A 25,327-nucleotide genomic window follows, 5' to 3' on the forward strand; every position below is an offset into this window, starting at 1 on the left:
TGTCCTCCACATGGATGTATTTGCGCCTCCATGAACTTTACACCTTTTTCACTTGTCTCCTTGACCTCTGTACCCACATCCACCCCTTTCTCACGCTTCACCCTCTTTCTTGAGGACACCAACTACAGTCTACAAGGGAAAGTTTGAACTTCAGACCTTTTTCACTTGTCTCTCCGACCTTGCTGCCATAGTTTTCCTCCGCATGGATGCATTTGCGCCTCCATGGCATGTCTCAATTGTCAGTGCTAATCAGTTGTAGCATCCAAACTTTGTATTCTCGAGTTTGATTCCGCTTGTAACCAGTCAGACTCTCTATATCTACCAAAGACTAATAGGTATACTTGCATTTACTATTGTATTCTAACTATTCTCAATCTGACTTTGAAGTACTTTCGTAGTTGCCTTCATTTAACATCTTATAATCTAAATTGTTCATTTCAATTCAGTCCAATTGTTCATCTGAAGTCTGAAGTTTCATCTGGTTATATGAAGTCTAAGTATGTCATCTAATCGTTTGAAGTCTAAAGTCTCATTTGGTCATCTAAAGTATGAAGTTGTATTCAATCATCTGAACTAATTCAATCACTTTGAGCCTAGCTCTAGAGTAGTTGTGTTGCGATCCAACTCATTGCACACACGCACGCACGCGCGCACACACACACACACACATACACATAGAGAGAGAGAGAGAGAGAGAGAGAGAGAGAGAGAGAGAGAGAGAGAGAGAGAGAGAGAGAGTTTTGCAAGTTCGCCACTGTTGGAGAAGGAACAAAATTACTTGTAACATGCTCATTGCTTGGGTACACCGCATGACATGAATTCAAGCAAGGCACATGTGACAACTGTGAACTCTTGAAAAGAAATTGTTAGCTATCTTAAGGCGCATGGAGGTCGGAAAGATATGGAGCATCTTGTTATGAAAAGCCCACCAAATGATAATGTAATCACGCAACCCCCCCGGATAGTAACAAGCGGTTGAAAAGGTTTGGAGCATCTTGTTAATAAGAAAAGCACACCAAATGATAATGTAACTAGGCAACCCATGATAGTAGTAAACAAGTGTCCCATTTTCCACAAAACATTAGGGGCCTCCTTTTGAGGCATGTTGGAAAACCCACTTCCTCTAAAATAAGTTCTATGAGCTCGCATAGTCCCAACAAGACAAGCATGTTTGGGAAAAGTGTCTTTGGCATACACTCATCGCTTAAAAATTGAAAAGTGTCGCTAGGGAATTATATATATTGAAAAGGAATTATATTGTCTCACATTTGAGAAAACTAGTGTGAAAAAATAGCGCTAGTTTTTTTAATTCGTGAACCCAATTGCGTATGGTTAGATTAAAAGAAAAAAACCATAAGCCTTTCTCTCTCTCTCTCTCTCTCTCGCGAGTCGGGCCCGTAACTTCGAACCGTAACACGTTCAGCACGATCCCTCTTTTCGGTAGAAAAAGCAGGGCAGCAAGAGGATAGATACGTCGCATAGCAATGCATTTTCTCGGAGCTGCCATAACACATCTCCATTTGCAGCAGCTCCGTCTGCCCGATCGAATATGAAGCCTGGGCTTGCGACCACTTACAGAGAGAGAGAAAGAGACGTGGCCATCATCGGAGCTGGCCTCACAGGACTGTGTGCATTCAAGCACCTCATGCATCATGGCTTCACGCCCACTCTCATGGAAGCCGGAGACTCCCTGGGCGGCATATGGCGTCGCACTTGCTCCATCACCAAGCTTCAATCCACCAGTGCTCGCTACCAGTTCTCGGATTTCCCTTGGCCCAATGGTATCGCCCCCCACCCTCATCATCACCAAGTAGTACATACATATATCACAGGATGTTTTAGTCCTGCATTGTGGCCGCTTGCCACAACATCATGAGCTTCTCTCAGCAAGCGCCACTTATGTAGCTCTGCACGGTTGTAAGCTCATGCTGTCAAGCCCCATTGTATGAAAATAAAACATAAACTGAAAGAAGAGTCCATTTTCTTACATTACTTGTGATATGATGCAGGTACCCCTCCCCACCCTCATCACCAGCAAGTCCTAGACTACTTTGACAGCTATGCCGCCCACTTTCACATCAAGGACAAGATTCTCTTCAATTGTAAAGTGGTAGAAATAAAATGCACTCAGGTGCAAGGTCCTTCTATGCTGTGGGGGGGCAAGGGCTCTGCTTTTGCAAACATAAATGGCAATAGAGAAAACAAGGTTTGGGATGTACGAGTTGAGAGGCGGGACTTCCAACTAGATGACAAGGTCCACCATGAGGTGACTATCGACATTTGGATGGATAAACGTGTGCATAAGCATGTATGTATGACTGGATCATGAATTGACTGACCATGCGTATGTATGAGTTATGTGTATGCATGTATTTATGCGTGTGCGTTTGTGTGTGTACACACATGTTATAGCTCTGTAGGTAGTCTATGGGTTATTACAAGGTGTTGTGCCATTATATGAGCTTGTCAATACAGAAAGGTTGATTTTCCACTTCAATACAAGGCTTTATTTGCAGTGGCTACAGTTCGATTTTTTAGTACTGTGTGTGGGCCGATATGGAGATCCGAGTTATCCTACTTTTCCTCTCAATAGAGGGCCCGACTCGTTTTCAGGGAAGGTGATGCATGCTATGGAATATGCAATGCTGGATAATGCGTCTGCCCAACAGATGCTCAAGGGAAAACGAGTTATTGTTGTTGGATACATGAAATCTGCTATTGATATCACAATGGAAGCGACAACTGCCAATCAAGGTAACATGGTTATTTTCAATATATTGGAAGCGCAGGTCATTTAGAAGGTTTATTTATGCCATCCGGGTGAATTGGAGGAGCTTTTGAAAGAGACCTATTGGAAAATTTTCAGGTGCTCAAGGCCATCCTTGTCATCTCATATTCAGAACCACAAATTGGATTACTGTTGATAGGAACCTGTTTGGGAAGTTCCTGTCACTTTTCTACTTAACTCACTTTGCAGAGCTGATGCATCCTAAGCCGGGCCAAGGCTGGCTCTTAAGCATATTGTCCGTCTGTCTCTGCCCCCTGGTAATGATGGTTTAAGTGTCCTTTCTCACTTTTGATAGATCGAAAATTTCTCCAGAATCGTATTTGTAAATAGCTCTTTTTGCACATGCACTCATACATTAATGCATGCAATGCGTGTATATGGTATGTATGTGGTTGTAATAAAGATTCCCATGCGTGTGTGCCTGCCCTTGTTAACACCGAAGGATGCTCAGACGGACTACAAACTGGTCTTTTCCTCTGCATTGAGTTGAGTAGAAGCGCAAGCGCGATCTTACATTGAATCTTATGGCACTCTTAACTTCAAACTTGATCTTGTGCTCACACATTTGATGTTAGCATGCAGAAATGGCTATCTTCCAAGGTCATCGAGCTTTACCTCTTGTGGCATTTACCGCTATTGAAATACGGGCTTGTGCCAAAGCATTCCTTTTGGACACATGCTTCTGCATGCAAAACTTTTCTTGTACCAGATGAGTTCTTCCCGAGAGTCGAGGAGGGTGAAATTGTTCTTCACAAGACCGGTGAATGGAGCTTTTGCAAAGATGGGGTTGTGCTCCATGATGGTACATTTGTGCCGGCCGACGTAGTTATTTTAGGCACAGGATTTGACAGTCACAAGAAAATACTGTCCCTACTTCCAATCGAATATTCCTCTTTATTGCTGGATCCTTCTGGAGTGATACCATTATACAGGTATATTTCTTCCCTGGTTCTTCTCTTTATGTCTTCTTCTCTCTTGTTCTGTATTGGTCTCTTGGTGCTGCCCGCCCCCCCCCCCCCCCCCCCCCCCCCCCCCCTCCCCCCTGAGAGAGAGAGAGAGAGAGAGAGAGAGAGTGAGAGTTTTTTGATGTCGCTCCGTGAGATCTCAAAGATATATCCAATGAGTCTTGAACTCAAGATCTGTTGTTCTAGAGAGAATTGAGATACACAATTTTCTACACTTGGGTAATAGAGGTTTTTTCAGCTTCCTCTCTCTCTCTCTCTCTCTCTCTCTCTCTCTCTCTCTCTCTCTCTCTCTCTCTCTCACACACACACACACACACAAATGAAGTTTTTAATGTTGTAGGAACTATCCGGAGAGAGAGAGAGAGAGAGAGGAGGAGAGTTTTAACGTCATAGGAAACTATCCCAAGAGACCTTAAAGATCTATCCGATGAGGAGAGTTGAACTCAAGACCTCTTATTCAAGAGGGAAATGGCATAACCAATCTACTACACTTGGGTGATAGAAAGGTTATACCATTTTCCTCTTTTTATTAGCACACAATACACACACACACACACCAGAGAGAGAGAGAGAGAGAGAGAGAGAGAGAGAGAGAGAGAGAGAGAGAGAGGCACCCTTCTAATTGAAGGCTTTGTTCTTGTGGACATTCAATTGAGCAAGCAGAGGAACAATTCATCCACGGATTCCGCATTTGGCTATCCTTGGCTATCAGCTAAAGTCTTCATACATGTTGGCATCAGAAATGAGTGCACGATGGCTTGCCCATTTTTTGCAAGGGAGCTTCTCTCTACCAAGTGTGTTGGACATGGAAAAGAATGCACAACAGTGGATCAGACACATGAGTGCAGTTTCGCCCTTTTTCCATCAAAAGGTTTGCAATGCGTCAGCACCTATATGGCATTGTGATGAGATGTGCAGAGACTTTGGATGGAACCCTTGGAGGAAGACAAGCTGGTTTCAAGAGCTGTTTTCTCCATATAGCAATCTGGACTACAAGGAGCCTTAAATCTGGGTTTGTATTCTTTTTGTATGAAACAAAGTTGTGGCATGCCAAATGCGAGCTATCATATCGCACATAGAAAAGTGTACAGCACTAATGCTTTCAATACTGAACTCCGGAGGCGAAGATTGAATGTGAGGTATGAATGAGAATTTGACAAAGCCATGATGGAACATCTGAGCTCATATACATTCAGCCTTCAAATAATTCTTGATTCTTGATTCTCGATTACTAAATAGACAATGTCGCGATTAGATCTCCCCAATCTCAAAAAATTAAAAAGCCTTTCAAAACATCAAGTGGGAATATTTGATGGGTGAGTTCAGGAAATGAAAAGACTTTCTGTGTTTATATAAAGAGAGATGGTCGAGTGCACATTATTAACATTTGTGTTTTTCTTTGCTTAATTTCCCTTTAATGTCTTTGCACTATGTAAGTAGTGAATAGTGAATATATTTATTTTGAAGCCTTTAGGACAATGTTGCAAATAAAGCACCCTTTTTGCACTAACAAATATATTTTGTTTTGACGCAGAACTAGATTGAGCTCTTTCTAATTGATGACTATTAGACTTTTCTTGCAATTTCTAATTTCTTTTGCCTTTATTGTCCATTCGTGGCACGGACTTATATAGAAGCTCACAAAAATTCGTAGTGGTCAATAAAGAGGTTGCAATTTTATTAGAGCGGTATTGTGATAAGAGCAAGAGAATAGTAAATTCTACACATTATAATGAAACGATGGTGCAAAACTCATGAACTCAAATGCAAGCTGGTTGACAGAGAGGAAGTTGAGTTGAATTGCTTGCAAATGTAGTCAAAAATAGTCTTGTACGTGTAGAAGCAAGTGTTCCCCCTTGATTGAATTGAATTGGGTCCACTTTGTATGGAATTCACCTCAATTTTTGCCCAATTTGCAACCAATTGCACTCAATTGGGCCCATTTTGTATGGAGTTCACCTCCGCTTTTTCCCAATTTATAAGCAATTGCACTCCATATATTCGGGCCAATTGCACTTAATTGGCTCGAACATATGGATGCCTCGAATGTCTTTGTAGCATGTGAGTTTAATTTCAAAGGGTTACAAAATTATATTTACAAGAAAGGCTTAAAAAAAGATATTTGAAAAAAAAGTTACAGGTTTATGCAGTTAAAGAGGTCCATTTATTCATGGTGAATGTGTGTGTGTCAGTGTGAGCCTCAAAATGTGAGCAATTTTATACCATATATTCGGGCCAATTGCACTTAGTTGGCCCGAACATATGGATGCCTAGAATATCTTTGTAGCACGTGAGTCAGCAAGCAAGAGCAGCTTAGGAAGCGACCTCGTTATTCTCGAGAGCAATCGTCAACGATCTGCGATTGAGCTGATTCCTTTTGGATATTGTGTGTTTTAGGGTTCTATATAGTCTTTTCGATTGTGATTGTGTAGTTGGATTTTTATTTTGGGCACATTTTGATTCCGTTTTAGAGTGCATTGGCATGCAAAAATGTCGTGTTTTGGGATTTTGCAAATTTGCATATTGGTGGTGGAGAACGCTTCAGTTCGGTTGTACTGTGCACAAACATTGTTTAGCACAGTGAAATAGGTGTATGTACATACATTTTGGTTACAGATGATAATTAAATATTTTTAGCAGACTGTTCAGAGAACCTGGTGAAGGGTTTGAAGGGCAACCAGATTGTCAGTGAGAAGCTAAACAAGAACACTTTCCATGCTTGGAAGTTCAAAATGACCATTTTTCTTATGGAAATAGGTTATTTGGACTACATTGATGGAGAGCAAGAGACAACACCACCATTACTAGAGGAAGGTGTAAGTATTGCGCAAATAAAGACGTTTAAAGATTGGAACCGGGGAGCTCAGAAGGTCATATACTAGCTTTATGTGAGTGTGCAAGACACTATGATTGAGCATATACAAGATGCTCATACCCCTAAGGAGGCTTAAGACACATTATTGTCATTGGGATGTGACCAACACAAAGGTAAGGAAGCTACAATTGAAGATTGAGCTGAATACTATGCAAAAGAAAAATCAGCTTATTAATGACTATTTGCTAAAGATAAAGAACATATATAAGTCACTTGCATTGATTGGTGTCATAGTCAATGATGATGATAAAGTATATAAGTCACTTGCATTGATTGGTGTTATAGTCGATGATGATGATAAAGTAGAAGTCTGTCTGCAAGGTTTGGGTCCAGAATACAAACAATTGAAAATTGGCATCCATCTTCGAGAGAACATTCCCTCGTTCAGAGATATGGTGTCCATAGCGATTGTGGAAGAGAAGGGACTTGAGGAAGACTCCTCTATGCAGGGTGCAAACAATTCTGAACAGGTCCTTTTCAACAACAGAGAAAAAAGAAGAGGACGTGGTACAAGGCGTGGATGAAGCTAAGGAAGAGGCAACCACCAAGCACAACAATAAAATAACAATTAGGGTCAAAACAAAGGTGGTCGAGGAAACTTTTGGGGTAGGGGGAGTCCAAGAGGTCGTGGAAATACGCAACACAATAATGCATGTCAAACAGAATTATAGTATGTTGGGGTTGTGGAAGACATGGACACTTTGAACATGACTATCTAGAGAGGAGGTAGCAAAACAATTATGCAACCATGAGCACAAATGTAGATGAGCCTGAGAGGCTATTTGTGGTGTAGCACATGTTGAACACTATGTCTGCAAATGTAGCAAAATCCAATGATAATATCTGGTATGTGGATTCTAGTGTATCGAATCACATCACCAGTCATGGTGAATGGTTCAAAGAAATGAAGACTTTACAAAGTCCTGGTTATGTGGAAATTGGGGATGATACTGTACATCTCATTATGTATACATGAAATGTACCATTGTCTATGATAGATGGTAAATGAAGTACCTGGTTGATGTATAGCATGTACCTAACATTACAAAGAACTTGGTTTCTGTTGCACAAATGGTTGTTAAGCAGGGTTTGCAGGTCAGATTTACTTTGATGGTCTTAGATTTACTTAACAAGGATGGAGGATTGGTTGCACAAGGAAAGAAATTGGACAAACTATTTACTTTCTATGTAAATGTGCTCGAGGTGAATGCTGCCATGTTTTCACGAGGTGCAGATGTTGTTCCAGATATTGAGATTTGGCACAAACATATAGGTTATGTAAATTTGCAAAGGCTGAAAATGATACAAATTGATTGGATGGTTACAGGTTTACGTACATTTAAAGTTGCTAAAATGCAGAAAGTTTATGAAGCTTGTCAATGTGGAAAGCAATCAAAAGCATCATTTCCTCATGATAAGCATCCAACTAAGAATGCATTAGATTTAGTGCATACGGATGTATAGGGTCCGGAAAATACTTTATCTATGGCTGGATGTAGATACTATGTGAGTTTCATCGATGACCATACACAGAAGGTATGGATCTATTTCATAAAGCACAAAAGTGAGGTGTTTATGCACTTTCAAAATTTCAAAGTTATGTTGAAAACAGACTGGGAAACATGTAAAGTGCATGAGGTCAGATGGACGGGGAGAATATTTATCCAATGAATTCAACTTTTTCTGATAAAGCATGAAATTTAGAAGCAGTTTTCATGCAGGTATACTCCACAACAAAATGGTGTTGCTAAACAGAAGAACATGCACATTTCAAAAGTTTCTAGAGCAACCCCTATTGCTATAGTACATGATATGATACCTAAAGAGAACTTCAATGGTGAAAACCCGGATGTGTCAAATTTTGAAGTGTTCGGATGTATTGCTTATGTGCATGTTTCACATGAGCTAAGAAGTAAGCTTGATCCGAGCAGAGTTTAGATGAGCACATTTCACATGAGTTTAGATAAGCTTTCATATGTGGAAAAGATTACAGAGTAGGTAGAATCCACACCTTTTGAGGATGCTATTGAAGATGAAAAATGGCGGCAAGCTATGGATGAAGAGATGGTTGTACTTGATGGAAATGGAACATGGGATTTGGCGCCATTACCAAAAGGTAAAAAGGAAATTGGATGTAAATGGGTTTATAAAATAAAGCATAATGCTGATGGGAGTGTGAGTAGGTACAAGGCTAGGCTTGTAGGCAAAGGATATGCGCATACTTATGGGATTGAATATGAGGTGACATTCAGCTCCATAGTCAAGATGCTATTGTTCGTGTGTTGCAGTGGCTGTCGTGTTAAAATGGGTGTTGAAGAAAATGGATGTAAAGAATGCATTTTTGAATGGAGTATATGGAGCACCCACAAGGTTATGCAAAAATGAGGCTACGTGACCTTATATGCAGGTTAAAGAAAGCATGGTATGGGCTAAAGCAAGCACCTAGAGCTTGGTATGAGAGAATTATGGCATTCCTCATTTCATTGGGCTTTGAAATGTCTAATGTAAATCATTCATTGTATGTGAAAAATAATGAGGCAGAAATTGTGGTGATATGCATTTATCTGGATGATTTGATTGTTGGAGGTGATAATGTGGTTGAAGTAGAGGGTGTACATGCTCTACTTATGTAGGAGTTTGAGATAAAAGACTTGGGAGACCTACAATGTTTTTTGGGCATTGAAATTATTTGCACATAAGAGGGTGTATGGCTTTCACAAAGGCAATATGCTTTGGACATGCTGAAAAAGTATGGTATGGCTGATTGTAAGCCAATTGCAATTGGGGAAGATGTAGGTCAAGTGCTTGAGAATGCTAGGAAGATTGTGGGCAGGTTGATCTACTTGACTATCTCATGTCTATATCTGAACTACACAGTTGGATTGGTGAGTCAGTTTATGCAGTCTCCCAAGAAACCATACTTAGATGCAATGAGGCGCACTTTGCACTATGTAAGTGCTACTTTGTAGTATGCACTCTTTTATAGGGCTAATGTGGAGTTTCATCTCTATGGCCACACAGATGCGGATTGGGCTCGTAGTACATCCAATCGCAGGTCTACCAGTGGCTTCACGTTTTCCCTTGGGAGTGCTGCTATCACATGGAGCAGCAAGAAGAAACGTACAATTTCTCTTTTGAGTACAAAGGAAGAGTACAAGGGTGTTGCAGTGGCGGCATGTGAGGTATCATGGCTAGGATTTCTACTTCACAACTTTGGAGTACGGGTATAGAGGCCAGTTGTCATCTATTGTGACAACCTCAACAAAATACATTTGGCACAAAACCCAGTATTTCATGCTAGAATGAAGCACAGTGGGGTGCAATACCACTTCATCAGAGAGAGGGTCTTAGTAGGTGACATGGACCTTGAGTACATGGAAACAAATGAGCAGATTGTAGATATCTTCATGAAGGCCCTTCGAGTGGAGAAGCTACTAACTTTGGCAAATGAGCCTTTGGAATGGGAATAGGCTGTAGATTCCAAGGTACATGAGGTATTGTAAAAATTACCATAGGAGATATGATACAAGGATCAACACATCCTATCTCATGTGGCTCAAATGAAAAACCCTTAACATGCTTTGAAAGCATTTCTTTGAGACTCTTTGTCTCCTCCTGTGTTAGAAACTCCTCGCAGCCAATCTACAACTCTTGAAAATACTCCTTTGTGAAGGTGTGCCCAATCTTTTTAGGATTCCTCAAACTTGGTTGTAAAGAAGCTTGCTCAATCTTTTCCCTGTTGTTGGGTGGTAAGGGTGAAGCAGGTTTCACCTCCTTTGCTACACTCTTGTATGTAATTTCAACATGGACTTTTGGGCCAATTTTTTATTGAAACATTGGTTTTGTTTAAAGTCTTCTATGACTTGATATATTTCCACATAGTATACTTCCACAAGTTCATTATCAAGATGCAAACTAGACTCCATTATAGCATCAAGCTCACCCATAATATCTACATCAGAAACTTGCTCACACAAACCCAAAATATTTTTAGTAGGCTCTAAGCCACTCTCTTTCATGCCTGTTTGTACATTATGTACATATTTCTTCTCACATCTCTTCAAATCTTCAAGTTTTGTAAAGCATACTGATCCATTCCTTATTATCAAGGAGCCCATAGGAAAAGTTTCACCCATTTTTGTATGAGGCAAGAACCTTTTTCATTCTGTACCATTACAATCCCGCTTTACAATGGTAATTGGCAAAAATCCATAATTCCCGTATGATCATGAAACTCTTTGCTCACCTTTGGATGATCTCTGAGGTTGTCACAATTTATTTCATGGTTTACAAAAACTATGAGAAATTGAACATCACGTTTACCATCTTTACTTTCTATCCTGTCATAAGTTGAACCATCATCCATTACCTTTTTTTCCATTCAAACTCCCACAATGTAGGGCTGTCCAAGGATAAGATGATATGAAGACGTGTTCTATATAAAGAAGTTTTATTCAACCTTTACATCACCTATTGTCACCTTTACACTTGGACATGTTGCATACAATTCACATGATGAATTGTTTGCCACTCTAACCATACAACCATGTTCAGTGTCCATTGACCATTTACATTTGTTGTAAAGACTTTTTGACATTATAATATTTTAGATTCATGGTCAATTAAGGCAAAAAATGGTTCTTCAAGATCACCTACCTTGACCAATGTTTCTATAGTAGCCCGCACCTAGTGACTTCTAGAATAGTGACTCCTAGGAATGCCTTGAGCTTCTTCCCCATAATCAACAAATTTCACTTGTCTTGCCTTCCAAGAAGATTGGTAACATCCTACCATAGCTTCATCCCCTTCTTTAGCTTGAACTTGTACTCCTTGTGACTTCATAGTATCGCCTTCAGATTGTGGGCGAATAGCCTCTCCAAGTCTTTGCCTCTTTCTCTTGATGATGTCAATAATTTCTTCATGGAATTCATGTTTGGCCATGCCAAGCACCTCTCCCAAAGTAAACTCAACCTTGCTGTTCAAAATCCTCTCTCCTAGCACTTTCTTCAAGTTTATAGCAAGCTCAATGTCAAATTGTAGTTTGTAAGCTGGTCCTTTTGGATTACCTTTTGTTGGATCCTTCTTCTTCCTTGTTGTAGACTCCTCCATGGTCTTCTGGTGAATGTGCCTTTTGTGTTGGTGGCGCTCAGAAGCCCGGAGGCTTCACTCTATATACAAAATGGGACGCCACCTACAAGCAGGAAGCTTTGATAAAACCCCTATATACGACTCATATTAGAGAATATGACCCCCCTTTCTACACTTATACGACAATCAATGAAGAAAACTATCATACCCCTATCTTACATATAAAATTTAGGTCTCACATGATCTAACTGAGTAAAACTAGTCAAAGAGTGTGTAGAATAGTGACTGGAAATGTACTAAGGAACCTCTTCTATATGATAGCTAGATGTAGCCTCAATGTGTTTTAGTTTGAACTTCAAACTATGTGCCCAATCAGCCTGCACTCTGGTTACTCATCCAATTTTGACCCATCCAAAGCTAGTGTAAATCAACTCTTGACCTGCCGCAATTCAACCCTTATCTATGACCGACTTAATACAAAATTTGATATGTGACTTGATAAAAAATGTCCCCAAAATTCATCCGACTTGTAGTGCACACCGGTGACCAATCATTATAAGTAATCAACTCGGGTTAGGTCCCCCCCCCCCGCAAATATAATACCCCCTCCCTTAATTCTTAAGCTTGGGAGATATATTACTAGGGGACCTGCCCGTAACTTATACGCTTATCTAACTTGTAAAAAACTCCCCTTCTCTGCACTTACGTGGTGCAGTAAGTTTTCCATGGTGAATCCCTCGGGTCGTGAAGGTGTTGCATCATTCCTTCCTCCACTTTTTGTAGCTCTTCATGAAGGCCCTTCATCACCATTTTCATGCCTACGCTTTTCTTCCAATGTAGGCATGCATGGACACTGAGACCACTGGATCACTCCAATCTGTTTTTAGACGTATACAATCACCTGTTTCATGCAGAATCTCTTTTGTAAGCTTTCCTTTTCTAGCTTGCTCCATGACGTTTGGCCAAATTCTACCATGGTGATCATTCACCTCTTGATCACTAAGATGCTCAATTTTCACTCCATAAGTAGTTGCCTCAATTGAAGAGGTGGCATGGTTAGCTGCCATATCTTCAACTAAGGTTTGCATTTTCCCCTTGCCAAAGTTAGTTCTCAAGGGTGACCTATCTCTCTTAAGTGGATTTTACCATCCTTAAAGAACACAACATCTTTTATTAAAGCATAATTAAAACTATCACAATCCCTTCTTAAACACGAGGAATCATGCCCTCCGAGCAAAGATTTTTGAGCGAACACAAAATAGAGTGAGTTTTTACAAATATTAAAGGTTGCAAGAGAAGATAATTTACTTGGATAAAAAAATAGGGATAGATTTCTTGAACCCATTCATCTATGCACACGTATGTAAAATCTCTAGAACATGCTCAAAGAAAATTCTAGTTTTCCCTTTTGCAACTGGGTGCTTGTGATGCTCTAGGTGTAGAACACATCGTGTCACTTCAAATTTTTCTTGAGGAGTGAAATAATAGATGACAACATGGCATGTTTTAATAAACTCTAGCATTTTCTTGTAGTGAACACACATGATCGAGCCCGACTCTTTGGTTATCAAATCCTTTAGAACCAATATTGATAGACTTACACACCACTAAGATTCATTAAACATGGATGTACTAGGTATGGTAGTAAGGGCAATCAAGATTGGCACAATGAAGATGACTAGAACATCCACTGAAGCTCACTATCCAGATAAGCTGTCACTCTTGTTGCTTGTCACATGCTTTATCCATGGATGACTATCATATTTTTTCTCCATTCCAGTCATGAAAGATTTATTCATTGAAGGTGGAAACTCATACGAAACAAACCCATCATAGTACTTAGGAACTTCTTGGACAAAAGAAATTTCCTCCACCTGAGAAAGGGAAACTTGCAGGTTTCTTTCTAGGGGTAATGCCCTAATCAAGTCCAGAACACTTTTTGATGACTTTCTAGTTTTAGTAAGTTTCTCCTATGAGAGAAGCTTCTGCTCCAATTTGTGATTGTATCTGGTATATTTTACCCATATTGTGTGAGCTATTTGCCCCATTGGTGTTGGCCCAAGCTCAATTGTATCTAAATATCAGAAATTCTCCTCTTTTGAACTGCGTTTTTTGGGTATGTGTGTGTGTCTCTGTGTAGAGTGGGTAAATGGGTAGTCTCTCTCCTCTCAATCCATCAGTGTGTTCCCTGTCTCGGCCAGGTGGGTTGTGTAAGCTGAGTGGTGCCCCATAGTGTGTGTGTATATCATTCCAAGAGTGTGTGTCGGGTTGTTATAGAGGCGTTTTGTGTGTTTCCATCCCGTTCACATTCTTTTGGTGCCCCCACTGAGGATCTTCTTCGAGTACCTTCTGCTTCAAGCTTCAAGCTTCGAGATTCGGGATTACAGGTTGCAAACTATAGGTTACAGGTTACAGGGACAGGTACAGGTACAGGTACAGGTACAGGTACAGGTACAGGTGATTCACACAGGTATAGGTAGCTGGAGTACAGTGATATACTAGCAGTGGAGTCACTTGCAGTTGTTGTGGGTATGCATCATTGAGCGCCTGCTCGAGCGCATTGTATTCTGGATTGTACGTTACTTGTGGAAACTGCCATTGTACGCCTTTGTGGAGCCATATTTGGTACCAGTATTAGTGTGGCCAGTATCACCAGTATTAGTGTGGTGGCAATCCCAACCATTTCTGAGACTTGGTCTGGAAGATAGTCATTTCTGAGACTTGACTATACGAGATTTGCATAAGCCTTCGTGTGAGGTTTTATTCGGATCTGGGGGATTCTTAAATGTGGAGATCCTTTCGGTGATACAGGTAGCACCCTTTTCGTGACCTCAAAATAGGCTATGTACTAGTGATTCCTACTTGATGCTCGGGTTCTATTGTTGGCAGTCTATGCATACACATACAGTCTATATTTTAGGTTCTTACTGCTCTACTTCTGGGGAAACTCTACCGAAATTTTCCCAAGGTGTGATGGCTACTATGTACATGCTGTTTTACCTGTATACATGTGGGCCCCATGTAGCCACCTGGCTCTGGAAAATGGGCAATCCTTTATTTGATGCACCATGCATGGGTATGTACATATGAGCAATCACGTATTCCAAAAAACTCTTGAAAACGTTTACTACGGTTTTACCCTTGTTGAGAGGATTTCTATGACAATCTTTCGGAAAGTGTCCTCCCTTTTTGCAACATTGTATGCAATATGCTCAACTGGTTTGAGATTTTTGTCAGGCTCTGGATATTCATTTTTCCAATGATCATCACTGATCATCACCACATTTATGACAGTTTCTTGTTCTTGGCTTGATCATGGGTGTTACCATGGGAGGTATGACACCTTGATTAGCTACATAATACATTGGTGCGAGCTCTGGTGGAGAATAAGTCATGGGTTCTTCCATTGGTGGTGGATGTGAATTATACCAATCTCCTTCTATCATTACTATAGATGGACTAGGCTCTGCATAGGGTGTAACAGGCCCTAATGCTTGTTCATCTATGACTTCTTCAGAGTGCATGTACTTTACAGGCACTACATTATGTCTTGGATACAGAGGTTGTTGTCCCAACACAGGTTGAGGTCTTTCCATACCCATTGGTGGTCTTTGAGCTTGGGCCATATTAGGCTGATATCTGCACATGGGTTGTCCTTGTGGCCACATGGACACGTACTGAACATTCCCATCATACTTTGGTCTGAAGTAGCACTCGTGGGTCTCATGGTTGGTCCATTTACCCTCAATTGCACACCATTTTTGTGGTCTAATTGGTTGACCCTGTGGAGGTATCCTGTGTCCTGGTCCCCTCATAGGTGTTTTTTGCATGTTGTTTATCATGTCGTTCATCCTTTTAAACCTTCTATGGTTAAGAGTGGTACTGCAGCAGCCGTTCCCACTTGTGCTGGTTTAGTGGATGTTGTTTTCTCACTTTGATTATCCTTAGGGACATATTCTTCATTTAAAATATCACAATTTTCTCCCAAGTCAATAACATTTGACACACACTCTTCTAGGATTGTATGCTTTTTAGTATAGAGTATTGCATGAAGTTCTTTGTTTAGCAGTCCCTCTAGAAACAAAGGTACAAGTCGTTCTTCTGTAGGTATCTCTAGCCCTGGGCATCTGGCAATGTATTGTTTCATTCGAGTTGCACAATCCCTAACAGTCTCACCATGTTTTTGTTTAAAGCTGTAGATTTGAGCTACCGTATTGTGTTTGATCCCCGTTTTGGAACAAGCAGCTACAAATCCTTGAGCTAATGTATTCAAGTCCATGATTGACCTTGGTGGAATGTTTTGGAACTATGTCAATGCTTTTCCTTCTAATGTCATTCCAAACCCCTCGAATTGGGTATGGAAATCGAAAATACGTTTTGCTCTTAGCACTTGCTTAAAGCTTGCTAAGTGGTCATATGGATCCCCTGATCCACTGTATTTTATGACCCATTTCTAAAAATCAGTTGGTCTGACGTGTCTATTTGGTTCAACCCCCGGTCTCTTGGCAGTTGGTCCTGTTCCGAGTCCTTCAAACACTTCTTATCCTTATAAAAAGGACATCCAATGATTAGGTAAATAATTCGAAATCTAAACTTAACCTTTGTATTCAACCGTAAACCATCCAATGTTAAATTTGTAGTCTTAATTGGTAAATTCTTGACCTAGTAATTTCTTATTTGTCTATATCGGCATGATAACCTTTTTCATAGCTTCCCTAAGGGTTTTCTAAGCTCTCCTAATTTTCTTATAATTTTTTATACCTTTTTCCTCATTTTCCCATCGACTTTTAAGCTTGGAATCTACTTATTTTGGGCTTAATATTTATTCTATTTATTTTCTCTTAAAGATTTCATTTCCTCAACTTGATATCATAGGTTTACACTTACTATAATTTTTCAAAAAACTTCTGACCACAAAGTTTATTTATTTTAATTAATCTTTTGCTAAAAATAGGACTTTTGGTCAATTATAATTTCTTGACCTCACTAATTAACTATGGTATAATTACCACAAGTAGATAAGGATATTTTTGACCTCAAGTATTTTTCTTATAATTTTCCAACTTAGTTATATAATTTCCATCTTCAAATTTCAGCTAAAATTAGGATAATTTGACTTAAATAAATAATTATATTACTTTTCTATCCTTGACATAGTTATCACGACCTTTTCCTCATGTAATCTAGCTTTAATAAATATCATGTAATCATATAGCATGATTTACTAATTTTTCCCTTTAGTTTTTATCTAGAATTAGTATAATTTGACTTAGATAAATATCTATACTACTTTTCTAACCTTGATATAATTATCATGGATTCTTTATTCTATAATCTAGCTTTGATAAATACAATGTATTCATAGCACATGATTTACTAATTTCCCTCTTTAATTTATCCTCAATAATAGTGGTTTTCTACTAGGATAATTAACTAGAATAATTATATGTGGTTAAGATAATATTCATGAGTCAGTTAAGATGTATTTGACCTCTGATAATTATCTTAAAGATTTTTGGGTTAATTTGCTAATTTTTCCCTTTTATTTTTCTCTAAAAATAGTGTAATTCTACTGAGATAATTATGTAAACTGATTATCTGAGATCAACATAATTATCACGAATTTTTTAAGATGTACTTTAACTTTGATAATTATCTTAAAACATTTGGAAGTAATTTTCTATTTTTTTCCTTTTAATTTGTCTTAAAAACAATGTAACTCTGCTAAGATAATTAGTTAAATTATTTATCTGAGGTTAACATAATTATCATGGGTTTACTAGGATGTGAGTAACCTGTAATGGTTATCTTAAAGCATTTTGAATCAAGTTGCTATTTTTTCCCTTTTAATTTGTCCTAAAAACAATGTAATTTGCTAAGATAATTAGGTAAACTAATTATCTGAGGTTAACATAATTATTATGAGTTTCTTAACATGTGATTGATCTTTGATAAATAATAAAAAGAATTTTGAATCAATTTGCTAATTTTCTTGTTTTAATTTGTCATAAAAATAGTGTAATTTTGCTAAGATAATTAACATGTGATTAACCTCTAATAAATAACTCAAAGCATTTTGAATCAATTTTGCTGTTTTCCCCCTTTTCATTTGTCCTAAAAGAAATGTAATTCTGCTAAGATAATTAGGTAAGTTAATTATCTGAGGTTAACATAATTATCACGGGTTTCCTAACATGTGATTAACCTCTAATAAATAACTCAAAGCATTTTGAATCAATTTTGCTGTTTTTCCCCTTTTCATTTGTCCTAAAAGCAATGTAATTCTGCTAAGATAATTAGGTAAGTTAATTATCTGAGGTTAACATAATTATCACGGGTTTCCTAACATGTGATTAACTTTTGATAAATAACTTAAAGCATTTTGAATCATCTTGCTAATTTTCCTCTTTTAATTTGTCCTAAAAACACTGTAACTCTGCTAAGATAACTATGTAAATTAATTATGTGAAGTTAACATAATTATCACGGGTTTTCTTACATGTGATTAACCTCTGATAAATAACTCAAAGCATTTTGAATCAATTTGCTAATTTTCTCATTTTAATGTCCTAAAAACAACGTAATTCTGTTAACATAATTAGGTGAATTAATTATCTGAGGTTAACATAATTATCACGAGTTCTCTAACGTATGATTAACCTTTGATAAAAAACGCAAAGAATTTTGAATCAATTTGCTAATTTCTCTTTTTTTCATTTGTCCTAAAAATAGTGTAATTCTGCTCAGATAATTAGGTAAGTTAATTATCTGAGGTTAATATAATTATCACGAGTTCCCTAACATGTGCTTAACCTTTGATAAATAACTCAAAGCATTTTGAATTAATTTGCTAATTTTCCCTATTTAATTTGTCCTAAAAATAGTATAATTCTGCTAAGATAATTAGTTAAATAAATTATCTGAGTTTAACATAATTATCACGTGCTTCCTAAGATGTAATGAACCTTTGATAATTATCTTAATATATTTTGAATTAATTTGATTATTTTTCCCTTTATTTTTCTCTAAAAAATAGTGTAATTCTGCTTAATTAATTATGAAAACTACTCAAAAAATTATAAGATAATTTTCCTAGCTGAATGATAGTCTAATACAGCTCTCATAAGTATCTCAACTTAGTCTAAACTTAATTAATATATTTTCCATTAATTTATGATTAATATGGATAATTTCAACCCTATTATAATATAATAATTAATTAGCTTAATATCCCTACGCACAACAATCAACAGAGAATATTTAATTAAGAGAAGATTTTTGAGTATACATAGGATTAATCTTTAATTTATTAAAAAAATAGATTAATCTACCTTTGCTAATTAAGAAGGATTAGGTTAATTACCGTTTAATTAACCAACTAGATCTTGATCTCTAGTGATTTCTGCGTAGCGGTGTCTCTAGATGAGAGAGAGTGTGCCAAGGCTCCGAGTCTGTCTGAAATTGTGAAGCAAGGATCATATTTATAGGTTTCTGGATACTCACAGGTTGGAAAATGGCAGTAACTTGCATCCCAAGCAGCCATGCAACTTCAAAAACGTCCCTTGTTGCTAAATCTAGTCTGGGAAAGTTCATCATTACCCAACACACCCCCTAGATACACAGAATCGACTTTTACTAATTTCTGTGATTTTTAATGATGAAAATTGGAAATATCAATAATTTTCTAGAACCTTAGGATAAGAAAGTCTTTATTAATAATAATTACTAAAACCATTCAATTTTACTTAACTAATTAAATTCATAGTGTAACCTTTCAAAGCCCGTAACTTTTCCAGATTTTATTGGAATTCTGTTCTGAAAATTTCTAGCCCAGGGTTTGCTGTGCTTAAGATTCCAAAAATACCAATATTTTTCACGGTTGGACAATTCTACATTGATTTTTTAATAATCATATCAGTTTGATTAAGCTTTATACAATCTTTAAAGTTTCAAAAACTGGAAACCTTACAATCACCCCAACTTAAGAATTTGAGATGCCCTCATCTCAATCGAAATTGGGAAAATCTTTGAGAAGAGAAATTCATCCTCCCAAGTGGCATCTTCGAAGGGATAACCTTTCCACTTTACCAAATATTACTGATTACTCTAAGAGTTCTTTCTAGTTTCTGGTTGGAGTTACTTGCTAGCCAAATTTTTCTCAAGAAACTCTTAGTGTTGAGCCCATCTTAAAAACCTTTACAAACCATTTGTATCATCTCAAAAACCAAGTTAAATCAATTCCATAAAAGATCTATATATCCACCTTGTCAACATGAACGCGCTCGGTCTAACTGACCATTAAGAGCAATTAGAGTTCGCCAAGTATCATGTATTTCAGCTTTGCCAATCTGAATGCTCTCGGCATGTTCTTGCCATTCTGAGTAGTCTGCGTTCGGCACAAGCTTCCACCATTGCACCAGAGGTACCCCTTATGTGCTCTAACCTGGTTAACCAACAATATGTAAAGGGTTTTAAGAAGTATCATACCAAGAGTTCTTTTTGGCTTCTTATTAGTTTCGTACCTTAATACTTTCATATCTAGGTTATTTTCCAAGGAAGGCTATCGAGTGCACAAAGAATGTGAGTTGGTTTCTTGATAACTATCTCATTCTCAAAATTCAAATTCTTTTCATATCATCGGGAATCTCTGTCTCATTTGCTAGATCAACCCTTGATTTCTTGATTGAATACAAACTTAACTTTAGATTTCTTAAGTAATTTGGGAAAGAAAATAATGTATACCATTATATAAGTAACTCAATGTTTTATATTATCGACTTATAGTGGTTTACAAAACTGCCTATTGTTGTTGAGCTCTAGGATTACTAATTGTAGCCAAGCAAGTGGCTCTTTCATCTTCCTCGTTCATTAAGGTTGGTTCTCCCAAGATGGACTACTTGTGGGATTATCTCTGCAGTGTTGCTTTCACCAAAGTTTGGCATCTCCGTCGTGAGACGGAACATACCTAACATTGTTTGGTTTTCCTAGCAGTTCCTGCAGTTTTAAAATAGTCGTCCATAGCATCTAACCATGCTTCGACATCTCGCTCTAAATTGGGTCCCTCTCCTTTGAAAGTAGGGAGTTGAGCTTTCTTTAGTAGTAATTTTTTTCTCTTGAGCAACAGTGTAAAGGCTATTTACACGAGTATTTCTCTGAGATTGAATTAGTGGAATTTAGTACCAGATAAAGTCTCTCTTACTTATGATTTTAACTTATTTCATACTCAAAACTTTTGCACACAAGATGAAGACAATCACCAAGACATAAACAAAATTGATTATAGCATACCCGTGAGAACCATAATAGGTACAAGAGTTAATACCATCCATGAAGGTCCTACTATCTACAAGGGTGATGACAATTTTATACTAGAATCTTGCAGACTTTGGGTGGATCAGATATAGGATCAAAATATACAGCATCTTTTGGTCCATTAGAACTAGGGCCTATTCCTATGGGCCTAATTCTACCTGGGTAGATTACTTTAGACACCTGATCAAACACCCACTGATTTTGTGATACTTGGATATCATCTATTACAAGGGTTTCTTCTTGATTCTCCGTCCCAATGAAAAAGTATACTTCAATTACTTGAAGATCTTCGGTCCATTTGAGTCTCTTCATATTTAGTTCTAAACCTTCTAACTTTCTCGCATCAATGAAGAAAAATCCACCAGATCCTGTCCAAGTGGAAGGAGAAAATCTATTATCCAGCCATTTTATCACGCTTTTTCGCATTGAATAGTCTCGGGATAGGCAAGCCCTCATAAACCTAATGTTGAAATCCATGAATTTGAAGTAGGCCTGATGGAAATTTTCTTGCAAAGATGAAGATAATTCTCTCTCTTCCTTTCACTCCCTCTTTTCAATGAAATACATCTTTAATTGAATTTGTCAAAGATCACTTATTTCAACGTAACGCCTTAAACTTTTCCGAAGGTCCAAGACTTTAATAAACACACGCTCTGATACCACTTGTGAGGTCCCAACCCGCCAATACCAAGATCGGGATGGGATCCTTGACAGGTCTCTAGGTCTGATAAAAATCTGAGTCTCTAAACAAGAAAAATCCAAGGAATAGACCTTTACCATTGACAATGGCTTGGGTCTATAGCCTTAGAAGAAGACCTAGTCCTGTCTCGTAGCGAAAATTGGACAACGTATTAAAAGTCCAAAAAACTATTTTGGCCCTATAACTGCCACAATTGGGCTAAGGTATCCTCAACCAACGCTTTTCCCCCCCTAACAGATGTGAGGGCACAGCCGCTGGTGGAATCCTCTTCCAAGTGAAGAAGTTTTCTAAACGTTTTAGTGTGCAGGGATGGATAGTTATCTGACTAATCAAGTCCACCCATCCATGACTGACAACATTAGTCAATCCCCACTTACCACCCTGCACTCACACATGATTCTTTTGTTATTTAATTGTTACCACGTTCTTATCACAATTAAAATAATGATTCCTTTTATCCTTCATAATAGGATTTTATTAAAACAGTATTGAAAACATTCTTTTAGCAAACAGACATCTTTAAACTTAAGACAGGGTACTGTCAATCAAAACATTTTCCATAATAACCATGACCAATACTCTTCTTGTCTCAAGATCACCTAAGGGTGAAAAAATGGCACCCATTCCTTATTCACAATCCGGAGTGGATAAACCCCCACCCAAGATTTCGGGTGCCCATTCACCAAACCAGTTGCCCATACAACCGGGCGGATCCCCTAGGATAAAAAAACGGTATCCTAACTTATGTAGAAACATCAAGACACGGAGTAGAAACTCAACATTTATGGGGGTAACCGACTTATCCGTGGCTAGAAAGCCAATCATTATCATCAATTTATACTAAGGAGTCTGAGGTGTCTTGAGACAAGCTGTCTTAAGGATGATCAATCATATCTTTCCTAATTCAATCAGTTTTAACCCAAACAATTATTTCCTACATTATAAACAATTGCACGTTGGAAGTTACCTTCCATTTTTGGTCAACTATTCCGTTCCTAATTCTTACTCACTTCTTATGTATGCAATTGTAACTTATAAAAGAAATTTTTTCCTACATTATAAACAATTGCATGTTGGAAGTTACCTTCCATTTTTGGTCAATTATTCCGTTCCTGATTCTTACTTACTTCTTACGTATGCATTGCTAACTTATAAAAGGACTTAAACTATTTAAAGACTTAATTGAATAATGGGAAACCCACTTGGGATTGAACGGCCATCTGTTGCTGCACTCACACTTGAAGACTCTCCTCCGTAGGCCTACTACTAGGCCCGCCTTTGTCGTCATGCGACGCTCTAGTCATTTTTAGAGCTCTGTCCTTATCATCAGATGTAGGATTGGCTCTGGTATTTTTAGGTGCCATAACTTCTTATCCTTATAAAAAGGAAGTCTAATCATTAGGTAAATAATTCGAAATCTAGACTTAACCTTTGTATTCAACCGTAACCCATCCATGTTAATTTGTAGTCTTAATTGGTAAATTCTTGATCTAATAATTTCTTATTTGTCTATATCGGCAAGATAAATTTTTTCATAGCTTCCCTAAGGGTTTTCTAAGCTCTCCTAATTTTCTATATCTTTTTTCTCATTTTCCCATCGACTTTTAAGCTTGGAATCTACTTATTTTGGGCTTAATATTTATTCTATTTATTTTCTCTTAAAGATTTCATTTCCTCAACTTGATATCATAGGTTTACAATTACTATAATTTTCCAAAAAACTTTTGACCACAAAGTTTATTTATTTTAATTAATCTTTTATTAAAAATAGGACTTTTGGTCAATTATAATTTCTTGACCTCACTAATTAACTATGGTATAGTTATCATAAGTAGATAAGGATATTTTCACCTCAAGTAATTATCTTATAATTTTCCAACTTAATTATATAATTTTCATCTTCAATTTTTAGCTAAAATTAGGATAATTTGACTTAAATAAACACTTATATTATTTTTCTAACCTTGACATAGTTATCATGGACTTTTGCTAATATAATCTAGCTTTGATAATTAGAATGTAATCATATAGCATGATTTACTAATTTTTCCATTTAGTTTTTAGCTAGCATTAGTATAATTTGACTTAGATAAATATCTATACTACTTTTCTAGCCTTGACATAATTATCATGGCCTCTTTATTCTATAATCTAGCTCTGATAAATAGAATGTGATCATTGCACATGATTTATTAATTTCTTCATTTAATTTACCCTCAATAATAGTGGTTTTCTACTAGGATAATAAACTAAAATATTTATCTATGATTAAGATAATAATCACCACTTAGTTAAGATGTAATTTACCTCTCATAATTATCTCAAAGCTTTCTGAGTTAATTTGCTAATTTTCCTCTTTTATTTTCTCCTAAAAATAGTGTAGTTCTGTTGAGATAATTAGATAAACTAATTATCTGAGATCAACATAATTATCACGAGTTTCCTAAGATGTACTTTACCTCTGATAATTATCTTAAAGCATTTGAAATCAATTTGCTATTTTCCCCCTTTTCATTTGTCCTAAAAATAGTGTAATTCGGTTAGGATAATTAGGTAAACTATTTATCTGAGATTTACATAATTATCATGGGTTTCCTAAGATGTGATTAATCTTTGATAGTTATTCTAAAGTATTTTGAATCAATTTGCTATTTTCTCCCTTTTAATTTTTCCTAAAAAAATGTAATTCTGCTAAGTTAATTAAATAAACTAATTATATGAGGTTAACATAATTATTAAGGGTTTCCTAACATGTAATTAACTGTTGATAAATAACACAAAGCATTTTGAATCAATTTGCTAATTTCCCTATTTTAATTTGTCCTAAAAACAGTGTAATTCTACTAAGATAATTAGGTAAATTAATTATCTAAAGTTAAAAAAATATCACGGGTTTTCTAACATGTGATTAACCTCTGATAAATAACATAAAGCATTTTGAATCAATTTGCTGATTTCCCCCTTTTAATTTGTCCTAAAAATAGTGTAATTCTGCTAAGATAACTAGGTAAATTAATTATGTGAGGTTAACATAATTATCATCAGTTCCCTAAGATGTGATTAACCTCTAGTAAATAACTCAAAGCATTTTGAATCAATTTACTAATTTTCCCCTTTTAATTTGTCCTAAAAATAGTGTAATTCTGCTAAGATAATTAGGTAAATTAATTATCTGAGGTTAACATAATTATCACGGGTTCCCTAACATGTGATTAACCTTTGATAAATGACTCAAAAAAATTTGAATCAATTTGCGAATTTCCCCCTTTGAATTTGTTCTAAAAATAGTGTAATTTTGCTAAGATAATTGGTTAAATTATGTAGCTGAGGTTAATATAATTACCATGGGTTTTTTAAGATGTAATTAATCTCTCACAATTATCTTAAATCATTTTGAATCAATTTGATTATTTTCCTCTTTAGTTTTCTCAAAAAAACAGTGTAAGTTTGCTTAATTAATTATGAAAATTACTAAAAAAATTATAAGATATTTTTCCTAGCTTAATGATAGTCTAATACAGCTCTTATGTGTATCTCAACTTAATCTAAACTTAATTAATATATTTTCCATTAATTTTTGATTAATATGGCTAATTTCA

At 36.9% G+C, this 25,327-nt stretch overlaps 1 protein-coding gene across 2 annotated transcripts; it reads left to right on the forward strand.

The window, feature by feature from the left end:
• The first annotated feature begins 1,404 nt into the window (after positions 1 to 1,404).
• Positions 1,405 to 4,960, forward strand: LOC147448911 (putative flavin-containing monooxygenase 1). Of its 2 annotated transcripts, none has more exons than XM_086522480.1 (6): positions 1,405 to 1,781; positions 2,010 to 2,308; positions 2,517 to 2,754; positions 2,867 to 3,045; positions 3,371 to 3,720; positions 4,417 to 4,960. In XM_086522480.1, exons 1-6 carry the CDS (start codon positions 1,550 to 1,552, stop codon positions 4,757 to 4,759), a joined length of 1,641 nt encoding a protein of 546 aa, XP_086378606.1. In that variant the 5' UTR covers positions 1,405 to 1,549; the 3' UTR covers positions 4,760 to 4,960. The 2 variants fall into 2 exon arrangements, with proteins under 2 accessions (XP_086378606.1, XP_086378607.1); XM_086522481.1 differs by having other exon boundaries at positions 1,408 to 1,781; positions 2,010 to 2,266.
• The last annotated feature ends 20,367 nt before the right edge of the window (positions 4,961 to 25,327 follow it).

Source organism: Adiantum capillus-veneris, chromosome 10 (genome assembly GCF_014529385.1).
Source record: "Adiantum capillus-veneris isolate H3 chromosome 10, ASM1452938v2, whole genome shotgun sequence".
Lineage (NCBI taxonomy): Eukaryota > Viridiplantae > Streptophyta > Polypodiopsida > Polypodiales > Pteridaceae > Adiantum > Adiantum capillus-veneris.